This window comes from Halictus rubicundus, chromosome 2, assembly GCF_050948215.1.
Source record: "Halictus rubicundus isolate RS-2024b chromosome 2, iyHalRubi1_principal, whole genome shotgun sequence".
NCBI classification, from domain to species: Eukaryota; Metazoa; Arthropoda; class Insecta; order Hymenoptera; family Halictidae; genus Halictus; species Halictus rubicundus.
Window position 1 is genome coordinate 12,106,376 of NC_135150.1, and position 15,199 is coordinate 12,121,574.

Below are 15,199 nucleotides of genomic sequence, written 5' to 3' on the forward strand. Positions count from 1 at the left end.
TAATTGACAACATATTTAATTTATCGTGGGTCACGCGATGAAGATGCTGTTTTATTATTATTTTTTTTCAACGAAGTGCACAGCAACAAGACAGTCTCTTATTTTTGCTTTAAAAATATGATATGTATAGTTTAAATTTTAGTAAAGATCCCTGTCAAAATTGATACAGAAACACCCTCTGAATAGGGATGAATGATGGTTGTTGCGTTGAAATAAACCACTTCATCTGATCCAAAAAATTTTTGGGCAAATTACCTAGTAAACTAATCCTAACATCTCAAAAAAAAAACTGAAAAAATTGCAAGTAGTTTGGTTCAATTTTGAAAAAGTTATTAGCTTTTCAAGCGTGTCCACTTAATTTTGTCTCCCGACTGCATCGTGGTTTCTATAAAAATGGCAATTTGCACGGCAATTTGTGCGAAGATTGGCAAGGACAATTTGTTGTTAAATACCCAAGTACGACCATTTTATTTGAGTTGGAGCGCGGCAAGACGTAACCGAATAAATGTTTAATCACGAGGAACGGGGGTGGAGAAAATCCCGTAAAGTGTTTCTGTAATCTATCATTGGGAGACAATCGCGTGCTATTCTTGCCTCCGCCGCAAGAACAAAGAGGCGCCGTTGGCGCGTTGATGAAGGAAAAGCTAGGATCAACGGGATTTTACCGTTAGCACCTTCGGCAGGAGAGCGCCGACGAAAAAAAGATTCTCTGAAATCAACCTAGAAACCTACTTCACCGCGGAATACGTACGGCTCAGTGAAAACGAGTACGAGCGCACGGTCGTTCATCTTTTTACGGTCGCGTATCGCGATCCGAGAGAAGTGAAACTCGCAGCCGCCGCCGTCTAGCGTTTTTCTCATTTTGCTGCAAGTTGATCCGCGAGAAAATCGCGCATATCTTATTAATCTTCATTATCCGCGTTCTCTTCTTCCGCTAGGAGCTACGTTTACGAACAGATGTTTCGTTACCGAACAATGTTGTGAAAATTTGTTGATCATTTAACAGTTAGTCGTCAAATGTTTGGTAAAATTTTTTCAGTGAATTAGTTCGTTCTTAAATGTCCACATATTTCCGTAAAAATTTCATCAAACGCTCGTTACATTCAAAAGTATCAACCAGAGTTTCGCTAATTGCACCTTTACGGTTCTAATTAAATCCTCATCCAAAGGCCTTGGTATTCTCATGCAACCATTTTGTAAATTCTCATCCAAAGGTTTCGTTACATGCTGGTCCAAAAAGGAGCGGTCCCCAATCATTCAATGTTAAACTTTTATCTAGAAAAGTAGCCCTTGATCGTCCAAATGTTTCGTTACATGTTCATCCAAAGTTTTGTCGCATGCTCAACTGAAACGTCTGGTGCTCAACTATCCAAAGGTTTCTTTAAAAGCTCGTCTAGAAAAATTGTCCTCGTTCATCCAAAGGTTTCGTTAAACTTCCGTCTGGAAAAGTTGCCTTTGATCATCCAAAGGTTTCGTAAAATGTCCATCCAAAGATTTTGTCGCATGCTCAACTGAAACGTCTGGTGCTTAACCATCCAAAGATATCGTTAAACTTTTGTCTAGAAAAGTTTCGTTAAAAGCTCGTCTAAAAGAATTGTCCTCGTTCATCCAAAGGTTTCGTTAAACGTCCGTCTGGAAAAGTTGCCTTTGATCATCGAAAGGTTTCGTTAAATGTCCCTCCATAGGTTTTATCGCTCAACTGAAAGGTCTGGTGCTAAACCATCCAAAGATATCGTTAAACTTTTGTCTAGAAAAGTTTCGTTAAAAGCTCGTCTAAAAGAATTGTCCTCGTTCATCCAAAGGTTTCGTTAAACTTCCGTCTGGAAAAGTTGCCCTTGATCGTCCAAAGGTTTTGCCGCATGCTCAGTTAAAAGATCTGATTCTCAACCATCCAAAGATTTCTAGAAAAATTGTCCTTGATCACCCGGAGGTTCCATTAAACGGTGATCCGAGGACCTTGTAACTCTCGATCAACCATTTCATAAAAATCCCATCCGAAGGTTTCGCGTTAAATTCAAGCGGAAACAAAGCCTTGAAACCGCCAGAAGGTTTCGTTAAACGATCCCCTACTAAAACTTATCCTTGCCAGAGGTTTCGTACACCGGTCAAAAAATCCATCCAAAGGTTTCATTAAACTCTCGACTGAAATTCCGCGAAACTTTCGAACAGTTTTGCAGCAGTCCGGCCGGTACAGTGGCTTCGTTAAACGCTCTCAGAGAACGAGTTGATTGTGTATTCGGCGTGGAAGGGTGTGGTGTCCCGGTTCTCTCGAATGGTCGAAACCGATTCGTTGTCGGGGCATTCAATAATTTAGTACTTCGTTTAGTATTGTATAGAGGGTCCCAGGCCGGGGTCAAGCCTGGTTGGTGAAGGGCCCCCGGGAGAATTGAATAATCGATGCATGATGGGGATTGTTGTCGAGAGATCGATTTGACCTTGACGAGAGAGGAGTCACGCTCGCGCGAGCGTTTTCGCGTGCAGACTTTTGCCATGCCGCTGCCAATTATCCTGTTTATTCCGGTACGTCAATCCGAGAACGGTCTCTCGTTCTCACTTTTACTTGTCCGTCATCGTGTACATCTCACCGATCCCTAGATTGTAGTAGCATCAGTATAGTTGGCGGTGGTGGTGGTGGTGGCGGTTGTGGTAGTGGGTGATCGTTTCGAGAGCTGTCGTTACGTAAAAAGAGATTTCGTAAATCGTCTCGACGCCCTGACGGAACGACGACGCCGCGCGATTCGTCCCCCGCGAACTATCGACAAACTATATTTGCGAGTCGATGTGCGCTGCGAATTTCGCGGATCCGCGTCCCACGAAGAGACCGGGCCGTCAGTCGGGCTAATTTTCGCGGAGGAAACCAACACCCACGCTTCGGATCGAGCGGAAATTAAAAGTGGACGCGCGCGCGCAGCTTCGTCGCTCTCTCGCGCACGACTAGGACAAATTATAAAAAACTGCCAAACAACGACGCAGAAACCATTTTCTTTTTTGCCGGTAAGGATTAGCACAACTCGTTCGCTCGCTGCTCTCTGCTGCTTGCCATACTTCCACGAGGTAAATGCTTCTGGCGCGATACTGATCGCTGAGCAGGTCTCCGAGTTACGTCATTATGAATTTTTCCTTTCCACACACACACACACACACACAAATGTGACGACCAGAATTTTGTATTTTACCTGGAGAAAAAAAAATTAATTTACTGCACGTTGCTATTTGTGGCAGGGGTAATTAAATGATTTGACGCACTCGCGAACAATGCCAATTGAATTGAGAGTTCTATTAAATCTTTCGGCCACACCGTTTTGTTCCGGGGTATAGGCTGCTGTCAGTCTTCGTTGGATTCCCTCCTTCGTTAGAAAATCGTTAAATTCTCGGTTACAAAATTCTTTCCCATTATCGCTCTGTAAATATTTGATTTTCTTTCCGGTTTGGCGTTCCACTCGTGACTTATAGTTCTTGAATGCTTCAAGCACATTAGACTTCTCTTTCAAAAATTCAATTTCGCACCATCTGGACCTATCATCTACAAAAATTACAAAATATTTAGCACCAGAATTCGATGCTTGACGTGCTGGTCCCCACACGTCACTGTGTACAATCTCAAGTATATCTTTCGTCCTTCCGAGCTCGGTTTTTGGAAATGGTAATTTACACGCTTTTTCTGTTGCACAGATCTCACATTGGGGTAATTTATCCATCTTTTTGATATTTAGACCATACACCTTTTGGTCGCTTATCATTCGTTTTAAATCTTGTTCATTTATGTGGCCGAGCCTATAGTGCCACATCTCGATTTCGTTCCTCGGTTTCCATGTATTGGGTTCATGCAATAGTTTGGCTTCTTCTTTCTCACCGGTTATGTAGTATAGGTCACCTTTCCTTATTGCTGCCATTACCACTTCATTGTTATTGTTTATTATTTTTGCTTCGTCCTTTCCGAACACCGTTCTGTATCCTCGATCAGCTATTTTTGCAACTGAAAGTAAATTTGTACGAAGGTCATTAACGTGATATACATTATCTAAATTTACCTTGAGTGGTTTACGGCGGTTTGTGATGGTCATTTCCACATTTCCGACTCCTGTTATTTTGGTTGACTTATTGTTTGCCAAATTTAACGATTTTTCAACTGGAGTCAGTTCTCTAAATAAATTTTTGTCAGCAACCATGTGCGATGAGCAGCCGCTATCTAGACACCACGTTGTTGGTTGCTTTCTGATTTCCTCTGCATTTAACAGGGCAATTTCATCCGTTTGTTCTACTTGACTGTAATTTCCATCCTCGCGTTGTCTTGGTGCCTGTGATCTATGCAGATTTACTCTGCAATTTCGAGACATATGTCCGAATTTGTGGCATCTATGACATTCAATCCTTTTATGTGTGTTATTTCGTGGTCCCTTCCAAGTATTCGATACCTGACTTGGTCGTCGACGATACTCGCTATTGTTCGGTACTTGGTTGGTCGCATTATTATTATTATTATTATTATTATTATTATTAGGGTACCTCTGCGAGCTTTTCGCGAACATTGCATCCTGATTCGTTTGTATCTCTCGACACGGCTCTAGATTTTCTCTTGACTCGTGATCTTCCATTATTTTTATTTTGAGCACGTCTGGTTCGGGTATATCATCCCGTGTAGTGATTGCTCGTCGGAACGTTTCAAAAGTAGACGGCAGGCTGTATAACAATAGTATCGAGAGCAACTGTTCATTTATCTCAATTCCGATCTCGGCTAATTTATCCTTAGTATCAAAAAAATCGGACAAGTGGTTCCTCAAGTCCCCTCCTTCATTCATTTTGTTCGTTATTATTCTTTTGAGTAGCAACGCTTTTCGCGCCGGCCCTCTCGATTGGTATATGGCCTCCAGCTTCAGCCATGCTTCTCTCGACGTCTGTATTTTCTTTAAGTGTATCAGCTCCGACGATTCAACTGATAGCACAATATCTGCCATAGCCTTCTCATCTTGTATTTTCCAGACATTTTCTGTCGGAGAGTTTTCTGGTTTGATCACGGTACCGTTAACGTAACCCCATAGGCCATCTTTTACCAACGTCGCTTGCATCTGCATTCTCCACGTATCATAATTGTTCTTATTTAATTTATCAAACTTGATCGTACTTCCAGCCATTTTTGTAATTTGAGCACCACTAATGAAAATTACCGTTATTTTACTCGCCACGTGGTCGCGTGAAAACGTGGTCGCGAATTGCGTCGAACTTTCTCTGATATATATTGCGGCTTTTCGCCAATACCTGGGCCCATAACCTGTGGCAGGGGTAATTAAATGATTTGACGCACTCGCGAACAATGCCAATTGACTATAAGACGTATATTTAAACAAACTCGTAATAGTTATGCAACGATAGCACACGACAGACAAGCTGTTTACAGCTCCGCGGAAGGACACAGAAGGAGTCATCGTAAAAGTGAAAAAGAGCGCGTCTATTTACACGCCATCCATCCATCTGCTGATCGTTACGGTAATTAGTAATTAGATCCTTTGTAACCAGGTTGGTAATGCAGTTTCCTGTTACGGATATTACTTTGTATTTGCTATTTCCTAACACTATTTAACTTTGTGTGCACCTTCTGTTGAGGGGCCGAAAAATTGCTTTGCATCTTCATTACTAGCCCTTTGCACTCGAAGCGATTTTTGCTCGAGAATTCGGACATCTGATGTAGAATATTTTCGTTATCGAAAATCTTTTACATTTTATCCATACGAAGTCGAAGTGTATACAGAATGTCCCAAAAATGTTGTACTTCCTTGAAAGGGGCAATTCCTGAGGTCATTTGAAGTAACTTTTTCCTTTGCGAAAATGTTCTCCGTGACCTTGTTAAGGAATTATCAACGAAAAACACAGACCAATCAGAACAACGGTTTTCGGCTTACTCAGCCAATGAGATCGCCACGCTCGGCGGGACTTGTCGCCGTCTGTCGTATCCGCGCTCTGGTTGGTGCGTGTTTTTTGTTCATAACTCCTTAACAACAAAGCCACGGAGAACATTTTTGCAATGGGAAAAGTTACAGAAAAAGTTTAGTAGGAATCGCTCCTTTCAAGGAAGTACAACATTTTTGGGACACCCTGTATTACAAAAAGACGTTTGGTAATGTAAGAAGTGGTTTGCATTTTCAGTGATGCTTCAGAGGGGAATGCAAAGGGTTGAATTACAAAGACGCATAATTTCTTAACGTAGGGGTTGATGGTCTAAAACGATGATGGTCTAGGATTGGAACGATCCTTAGTTGGAAAATGGCTAATTTTCAGTCGGCGCCAGTTCAACGTGTACCACTCTATGTCCGAGTGCTTGTTTTTTCTACGAGAACCGCAATACGCTCTTTGCATGTTGACCTAGACATTTCTATTTACGAGCATTCCAGGTCCCTCAATGCAGATGCATTAAATGACGGAAGCTCTTCTTCGAGACGCGCACGTTCGGCACTGTCTGTTTCGTTTGGCATCGGTGCAAAGCCGCCGTGCCAAAAAGCAAAGGGAGAATTCGTCTTTGTTCGACGCTAAGCGAAATGGTTCGAATATCCCAGTCGAGAAACAGATCACGCGCGCGACTAGCGCCACCGAGAAATTTAAAAGACGCCTGATGCGTCGCTCGTCGCGCGAACCTTTTGCTTTTTCTTTCGAGCGATTCGCCGTCGAATTAAACCATCGGATCGGTCACCGAGTCACTTTTGAGCCATTAGGAAAATCGAAAAACCCAAAAGTCTAGGCAGGTGCAGATTTTCAAAATTAAATTCAAAGTGTTAGGGGGGATGGAACGATTTTGGCCTTAAATCTCTCGAATTTCATAAAGACAGTGCAGAGACTGTATTTAAAATTGTACATGGCGGCATGAATGTAACCGCCTAGGAGAATCCCCGTATGCATATTCAATCTCCCATCTCGTTTGGACTCTGCTCCACATAACCTATGAAAACATATTGATTGAACTGCGTTTAACTAAACGAATGTATCGAACGATGATTACGAAATAGATTACTAGACTTTTCTAGAACATTTCGTGATATATGTTTGTGTGTGTGTGTGTGTGTGTACTGCGAAAGCCTCGAGTGTGTAGCGGGCTTTAGCGGTAATCGATTGTACTCGAGCGTCGAGATGTCGACTAATGTCATTATGACAACGTAGGTCCGCAGCCATTTGCGTGGTCCGACAAACTTTTTCTCTGTGAAACGAATCCTGTGCGTGCTGAATGTTCGTAATGAGTTGTCGCGGAAGCGTATTGACGCAGTCGTACGAAATTTCCCAGGTAATAAAATAATGTTTGTTGCTTGGCGAAACTTCGATTCGCCGAAATTTACGCAACGCCGGATTTTGGCACGTGTGGACGATGCACAATAAACCGATTGTTCCGTTGATACAAACAGAACAGAAATATCTGAGAACGTCCGAAAATAAATACTTTGCTATATACAGCGATTTCTTATTTATGTTTCCGTAGAGTGTTCGGTAAAATGTTTCATGGTACCGACATAACCTTTCTTTGCGCCAGAAAAATGAAACGATTTTTCTGTGCTAAGCGTATGATCGTTTAAATGCGAATTACTGAATGATTAGAATAGAAATTGTATGTTTGTGGCAAACTGTGTAGATGCTCCTGGGATTAAACAAATATCTTTTTGTTTGTCATAGTTTCCTGGTGAGTGCATCCTCACATACATGGAGTTTCAGCTGGATAGTGCAGAATACTGCCAGGCTCAACACAAATAGAGAGACGCGCCCAACCATCCTAGAACCTGCTAGGTATTGTTAAAGGGGAAGCAAGGAGGAATTATCTTAATCAGGCAAAAAAAAAAACAAATTGGATATTATTGGGATCATTGCCTCAAAGTCCGAAAATCATCAGCTAGTCATCACACAAGGCATATACAAATTAAATAGAATCAATTATTAATTTACATTATTAAATGCAAGCATCGTAGTTACTGAGCGCACCTGATCCAGGCGCACCCAGTGCCAAATAGGTAACTATCGATGACAAATTCTTTCGGATCATGTAGATTTCATTAGCGAAGAATTACATAGCAAATATTTTGTTTCAGATAATCTTCCGAATCATAGTCAAGGATTCCAAGTGGGAATCGATCGCATATCAACAACGCCTAATGTAACGTAGCCCTCACTCTTTCAGCGAAATTCGCACCCCAACAACCCTTCTCAAGGTCTACATGTGAACCCACTGTTCTGTCCTCTGTAAAAAAATAACAAAGTATTCAATTAGTTAAATGAGAAACAACTCGATAAGACTGACATCTATGGGCTAAGTTGTCAAATCCGATCTTTGTTGCTTCGTATAGTGTGGCACATTACAAAAATACAAAAACGAAACAGCGTCGTACAAAATCATTAAAAAGAATTAGAACAATACAAAACATTAAAAAAAAAAAAGAAGTAGGAGTACACCAGTTGTTGTCCAAGAGGAAATGAGCAACATGAGGGTAAAGGACATCAGGCCGGCGCCCGCCGAAATCGAATACAAAAACATGAAGTTCCTCATCACTGATCGGCCCAATGATCAGACCATTCATACTTTTATTCAAGTACATTCACTTTTATTCGTCTCTTGATAACAAAACAAAAAAAAAATACCATCAAAGGAATCCTATAGATTAGCGCTAACGAGTCTGTGCTATTTCGATAGGAACTGAAGAAGCACAATGTGAAAGAAGTAGTGAGGGTCTGCGAACCAACATACAAGATCGAGGAACTTAAAGGAGAAGGGATCAATGTCATAGACTTGGTGTTCGATGATGGCACATTTCCACCAAACGAAGTAAATATAGCGATGTAACATTTTTTGAAATTATGTTCCGAATATCAGTACGGCGTTCTCTACAAATCTCTGAAATTTCAGGTCGTCGATGAATGGTTTGAATTACTGAAGAATCGGTTCCGCGAGTCCCCAGACGCGTGTGTAGCAGTACACTGCGTCGCAGGACTTGGCAGAGCACCAGTGTTAGTAGCACTTGCTCTTATCGAATTGGGACTGAAGTATGAAGATGCAGTTGCATTAATCAGAGAGTAAGTGAAGATTTATTGTTTACAAGTGTACCGCTGTTGTATAACGCACAGGAAACATAACAGACATGTATTTCAATTTGTTTAGGAAAAGACGAGGCGCCATCAACGCAAAGCAACTGGCCTATCTTGAAAAGTATCGTCCCAAGTCTCGTTTGAAGCTCAAAAATGGACAAAAGAACTCCTGCTGCGTCCAATAGATTAAAAGCGATTTCTTTGAAAAAAAGTTACTAATTCATACTGATTGGTATACCTAACTGTATAGGTTTTCATGCCTGGTAACAAGAGACATACTGTACCGACTCTGTTCTGAAAGGCCTATCAATGGAAATGCAACCAAATTATACTTGCTGAACAAATTTCACAGTCACAATTTCACACCATCAAATTCGTCATCAGGATCAGTAATCGATCGAAAAGAAGCAAAAAAACCACTTCGAATGATTTATCATGTTTTCTTTTATGAAAGTTTTTATATTTATTTTTGATACTAAATTAAGAGTAAAATTCTGTATATCAGGATGAAGAAGCCTTTCGTGCTTGGATAAGGTTAGTAATGAATTCGAATGGATCTGATTACCTGTATAATAAAAAGAAAAAACTGGATCAACTTATGCATTATACACCATATTTGGTGCCTCGTTCAAGGCTGTTACGTACAACAATATTTTCGAAGCCTGCATTTATTTGGTCCTAGAAAATTAAAATATTCAATATGTTACCAATCATTTTATGAATATTAGTTGATGCGTTATTTATACAAAATACGTTAGGGATTGAGAGAAAACAAAAAACACATCAAATTCTCATAATTTCTTGGTTCCTTTGATACTATTGTATCCAGCTGTTGCAAAACGTAGTTTTTTTTTTTTAGAAGTTAGTGCAATGAAGACTTGTGTTTTTTTCCAGAACAGTCGAATACAGGAAATGTTTAAGTGTCTTATCGAGAACAATTTTTGAAAACCTGAACAAATAAAAGACAAGATCTGTACACGAGCCTTTTTTTACAAACAATGAGATGATAAAGCGTATTTATTGAAGGAATATGTATCATATAACACTCAACAAAGTGTGGTTTGTACAATAGTGATATATTATTTTTATTCAAGGGAATGTGATTGATATAACAATCGATTCGCTTTAATTTGTATATGTATTCAATCTGATTGATTAAAACTGGTGTGCATACGATAATGCAGATATTCTGTGAACATTGTTCTTTGTTGTTTACGAGTAACGTAAAATCAATGTTTAACTTGAATATGATGCATGACCGGACTAGTATTGAAGTGCAGCATATATTTTGAGACACTTATCGCGATTGTAAAACAAGAATTCATGAAATTTGTATAAAAATTAAACATAAAATAAAGAAAAAATTGATATAAGTATACTCGATAATTTGAATGAACGAATTACTGACTGGTTTAGTTTCTTAGTTTTTTCTTCTTTTTTTTTGAGAGAGAGAGAGAGACAAAACGTGGGAGAAACATAGCGTTGCATTTCCAGTGGCATGCCGAATTGATGGATGTTGTTTTTAACTCTTATTGGACTTGGAATCTGCGTTAAAACATCAGTAACGAATATTGCGAAGCAAAATGAACTAATTACCACTCCAGAGTTATATATCACTTTTATCGTAGCTTAACGGCAATTTCACCAAAATTCTTTTAAGAACATCCACTTTTACTTCGATAAATTTTAGAAGCTGCATACGCATTTTGTGTGAAGCGTCTCCGTGATTCTATTTCCAGCGATTTTGGTAAAATTGTCGGTGATGCTGTACGCCACACTAAACTGTGTTCAAAAGATAGAAGAAGAATAAGAAAGAGAGAGAGAGAGAGAGAAAAAAAGGAAAATTCGCTCCTAAACTAATGAATTGTAATACTTGGATCATTTCATGTGTCTGCCGATTGGACGTGAATGTACGTTTTTCCGCATGTATATTACCGTGAATACGTGAATATTGTGTTTTACCGTTTCTCGTGCTTAGCTGAGACATTGTGTACAAGAGTGATGTGAATTTGCCATAGTACGACGTTTCCGTGTTGATTTCTTTCGTTTTCCATGAACGGTTAGTACGTAAGAGTTCCAAGTGACATATTTTCTACGAAACTCTCTCTTAACGAACGAAATAATTAGTCGACGACACAGAGATCGCCGTTACCTTGTTCGTGCATAATTTTTTTACAGCAAACCCACAACTACGAGTACATTCACCGTGATCGCAGACTCGAAATGAGATTCGAAACCTGGTACAGCTCCTTTTTTGTAATATTTAAACGGAAAAAAACTGCAATATTTTTTACCAGAGGATGGGACGAGGGACATTCGTAAAAAAAGAAAAATTATCGAGCCTTAGATCCGAAATCGAATAACTTTTTACCGTTCGATTCTTTCTTTTGTTTTTCCTTAGTTCAATTCAATGTACTCTATTACTACGCGTTGTAATTCCTCCATTGTTCAGTAATGTGTTTTTCCCTTCCTTTATTTTTCTTGACACGTGGCCCGTTTCTTTTTTTGTTTTTAAGAAAGTGAGGTATCGTTGATAATACTTGTAGCATTCATCCGGCGGGGAAAAAAAATTACCAATGAATCTTTGTTTGTATTTCCTTTATTTTTTTTTTTTTTTTGTACAGTTCGGAATTTTGTTTTTTCTTTGCACGCGTCGATTCACTTCTTCAAGCAAAGCGTACTTTCGCATACTCTACACCAGGAAGTAATTATGTGTTCGAGTGAACATTTTTTATCTGTGATACATTTTTTGCGGTAAATAAAAACGTCAAAAAATTCGAAGGGAATTCGAAATGATTGGGCTTAAACGGAAAAAATTGGCCTGTGAAACGATATTTTAAATCCTTTCGCGGTTAACCAGATCCGCCCTGCATCTTTGAATTTGATAGTCAATGGGCATTCGTAGATCTCGTTTGAAAATTGTACGTAGAACCGCGATTTGATCTGAACACATTTACATGTTGCACATAAACACGCAGAGAATTTGGGGGAAGGGGAGTAAAAAAAAACAGAACAAAACCATCTTTCCACTCGAAGAACTGAATCGAAACACTGTTACATTTTATTTCATTATAAACAAAAACAAATAAGATCCATTAAAAACAGGATGTATGAAATATTATAGGTTTAATTGCCATTCTTTTATAATGGCAATTGCGGTGATCGTTTTCGTACGATGTTTTGTACTTTACGTTTAAAGGAAAACAAGCTATTAACTCATATGAATACTGCGAACAAGAACAATTTAGGTAGCAAAGAAATCCTCTATTTTGAGCCGACGTAATAAAAAAGAAAGAAATAAAGCGAAAAAATCATAAAAGGGAAACACAATCTCCTTTCAAATTGATTAAGAAAAAAAAAAAGAAAAGAAAGAAATTTAACGAGTTAGAGCAATTTAAACACAAATTACTATTATTATATATTTAATTTGTTAGTGTAATTTCCTACCTATCGCTGTATTAATGACATATTGATTAAATTGAATGAATTTTGTTATATTGTAAAACGTCAGTAATGAAATAAAAAAGAATGGAAGTCGTTTTGTGAAGAAGCAACGTCCACTTATATATCTGATGTGTTGCCGGAATAAAAAAGATTTCTACACAATTAATCCATCTTTTGTATGCACAGTATTACTTCTGTTTTTTTTTTTTAAATATTCTTATATGCAATATCTGTCTCATTGTTTTTTACATAAACATGCTGTCGTCGAATCTTGGAGGCAGTAAGTCGTCGTTGTCCCGATTACGCGGAAATAATCTTGGTTGGTCAAGTTCTGGTGGTCCGAAAGGGTCGAACCTAGCATGAGGTGGAACTGCGCCCCTAAAGGATGGTAATATTTATTTACTTTCATATCGATAATAAAATACCGTGCAAAGATTAAAGACCTCAACATATGTGATTCATAGTGGTGTGTCAAAACCTGAAAATGTCGGGTCGGGACGGGTCAAGAGTTTTATTCGGCATTGGGGCGGGTTCACGAAAATTTCGGGATTCCCCAGCATATTTGGGTTCTCGCATACTTCTACTAATTCAGAAAAATAAGTGTACATTAACTTACGGCGGTAATCTTCCCGGAATTCCAATGCTTGGTCGACCTGGGTTTATACGATTCCGTCCAGGGGTGAATGGATCAAAGATCATACCACCGCCTTCGCGTGCTAGAGGATCTAGGTCTCTTTGGCCTATATTAGGCAATATATTTGTTCGCAGCGTTTCCCTATAAAGGTTTAGATGATTACTGCATTTGAAAATGGTTGTTTGTGATTAACACAAATGTCTCACTATTTCTCCACTTGATACAACAGAATATTACCCTCTTGGCCTTATTGGATCCCTTATTGGACTACGTTCTCTAGTCTCTGTCGACGTTTGAGTAGAAGTGTTAGCAACATTTTCAGAAACGATTTGTTTAAGAAGATCAGTATAAATAACTAATACGACATTTTGATACGATGGAATCAAAGATTCTAGTGGTCCATGGAGGCCTGTTACAGTTTGATTAATTTGAAACTGGATATTGGATACACCTTGGTCTTGGGTGCTCTGTAAAATGAATCATTTGATTACGTTCTCTGGAATCTATTGTACAACACATTGTACAATTGATTTTGTATAGCATTATTTGGGTCCGTTCCGCTTAAACGACAATGTTTACATCGACACTACTTCACTGCTATATGTTTTCACCGACATTCTGTTTTCCTTAACATTGTGATTTCACCGACATCAGTTTTCATTGACATTCTGATGTCACCGACATTTATTTTCACTGAAATTCTGAATTCACTGACACTAGTGTCTTCATTGACACTTTATTGTCACCAACATTTTGATTTTCATTCACTATGAAAATAATAGCGCAGTTTGCAAAATTAAATAGATTCTCCACGAGTCGTTTACGAAAAATACGCGAGTTGAATCGGTGACAACAAAGTGTCGATAAAGGCTAATGTCAATGAAAACAGAATGTTTGCAAAAATTAATGTCGGTGAGATCAGAATAAAAAACGTATAGCAGTGAAGTAGTACCGATGTAAACATTGTTGAGGAAATCATTGTCAGTCAAGTGGAACGGACCCCATTAGTTTGCATTACCAGTAAATTCAAAAGTAAATCTTCATCAGATTTTATACCATGAAGTATATATAACTTCTTATCCCTTATGTAACGTAAAGCATAGTGGAATTCTTTACTCCATCCTTCTGGAAGTAATTCTGATCCTTTTTCAGTTTCATTGTATGATTTCTAAAGAAGAAGTAATTCTAATTAGACAACATTATTAACTAACTATATAACCATAACGCGTAGTTTCATCAGAATTATTATTTTATTATTTAATTTGGATTATTTGTCGTAATAAGATAATTGTAGGTTAGATAAATAAACATTCGATACTATTATAAAAACACAAAATTATTAACGAGCTACGTAACGATGACGCGTAGTTTCATTAAGACATTTATTTTTTTATATAATTTGTGGTGTTTATGAAATAATTAAAGACTCTCTATAGGTTAGGTAGTATAACGTTCGATCAAAGAATTACTGTTATATTTTTTTTTTTTAATTGCATATGTTAATTACGCACAACTTATAATACCGGTATTGCGAGATATGTCGTACTTAACATTACATTTATTACTTACAGAATCGCCGAGGCCGATGCACCTGAACGAATTCTTTATGAGATACCAGTGGACGAGTAAGATTAAAACATCCTCTTTCTTTGATATTTGGCTGTCGTATAACGCTTGCAAAAGCTCAAAACCAAACGTAAAGTTGACATCAGCCATTTTTGTTGTTGAATGACAGACGTGAATCAACGTTTATAATTCACGCCATTGCCGTTTATGTGCGATTGGTGGATCGGTTTTCGGAAGCGGATGTAGTGTCTCAGTAACGCGGTCTATTTGAAAAATGTTACAATGGAATTTTAAGATGTTTTTTTAAACTGACACGTATTTTTTAGAAATTTTTCTTTTCAATCCATGATGATTTATTTAACGTCATTATGTGATGCCAGGAAACAAATGAATTCGTTATGTACGTTATTTACTATCGATACAGTGATGAGATATCGGTCAAAATTTCTCGCGTATGCGCGCCCAAAACAATAACGTATCTATATTATGAGGAAAAGGTAGTGG

The 15,199-nt window shown here is 38.5% G+C and overlaps 2 protein-coding genes across 6 annotated transcripts in view; one reads left to right on the plus strand and one right to left on the minus strand.

The window, feature by feature from the left end:
• LOC143365291 (PRL-1 phosphatase-like) overlaps positions 1 to 12,037 on the plus strand; it is a 64,380-nt gene extending 52,343 nt beyond the window's left edge. For 2 of the 5 annotated variants that reach the window (XM_076805339.1, XM_076805341.1), the window contains exons 2-6: positions 7,651 to 7,982; positions 8,061 to 8,558; positions 8,660 to 8,791; positions 8,873 to 9,039; positions 9,125 to 12,037. In XM_076805339.1, coding sequence (XP_076661454.1) covers positions 8,442 to 8,558; positions 8,660 to 8,791; positions 8,873 to 9,039; positions 9,125 to 9,236 — 528 coding nt within the window. In that variant the 5' untranslated portion in view covers positions 7,651 to 7,982; positions 8,061 to 8,441 and the 3' untranslated portion in view covers positions 9,237 to 12,037. Of the gene's footprint in view, positions 1 to 2,690; positions 2,995 to 7,146; positions 7,268 to 7,650; positions 7,983 to 8,060; positions 8,559 to 8,659; positions 8,792 to 8,872; positions 9,040 to 9,124 lie in introns of those variants that run through there. The other 3 variants (XM_076805342.1, XR_013084525.1, XM_076805340.1) reach the window with 3 other exon arrangements.
• On the minus strand, positions 11,430 to 14,918 carry Pi31 (Proteasome inhibitor 31 kDa). The gene is made up of 5 exons (XM_076805338.1): positions 14,699 to 14,918; positions 14,148 to 14,297; positions 13,367 to 13,596; positions 13,112 to 13,270; positions 11,430 to 12,873 (listed from the first exon to the last, which is right to left on the minus strand). The coding sequence occupies exons 1-5, from the start codon at positions 14,843 to 14,845 to the stop codon at positions 12,741 to 12,743; spliced, it is 819 nt and encodes a 272-aa protein (XP_076661453.1). The 5' UTR covers positions 14,846 to 14,918; the 3' UTR covers positions 11,430 to 12,740.
• Positions 14,919 to 15,199: the final 281 nt, after the last annotated feature.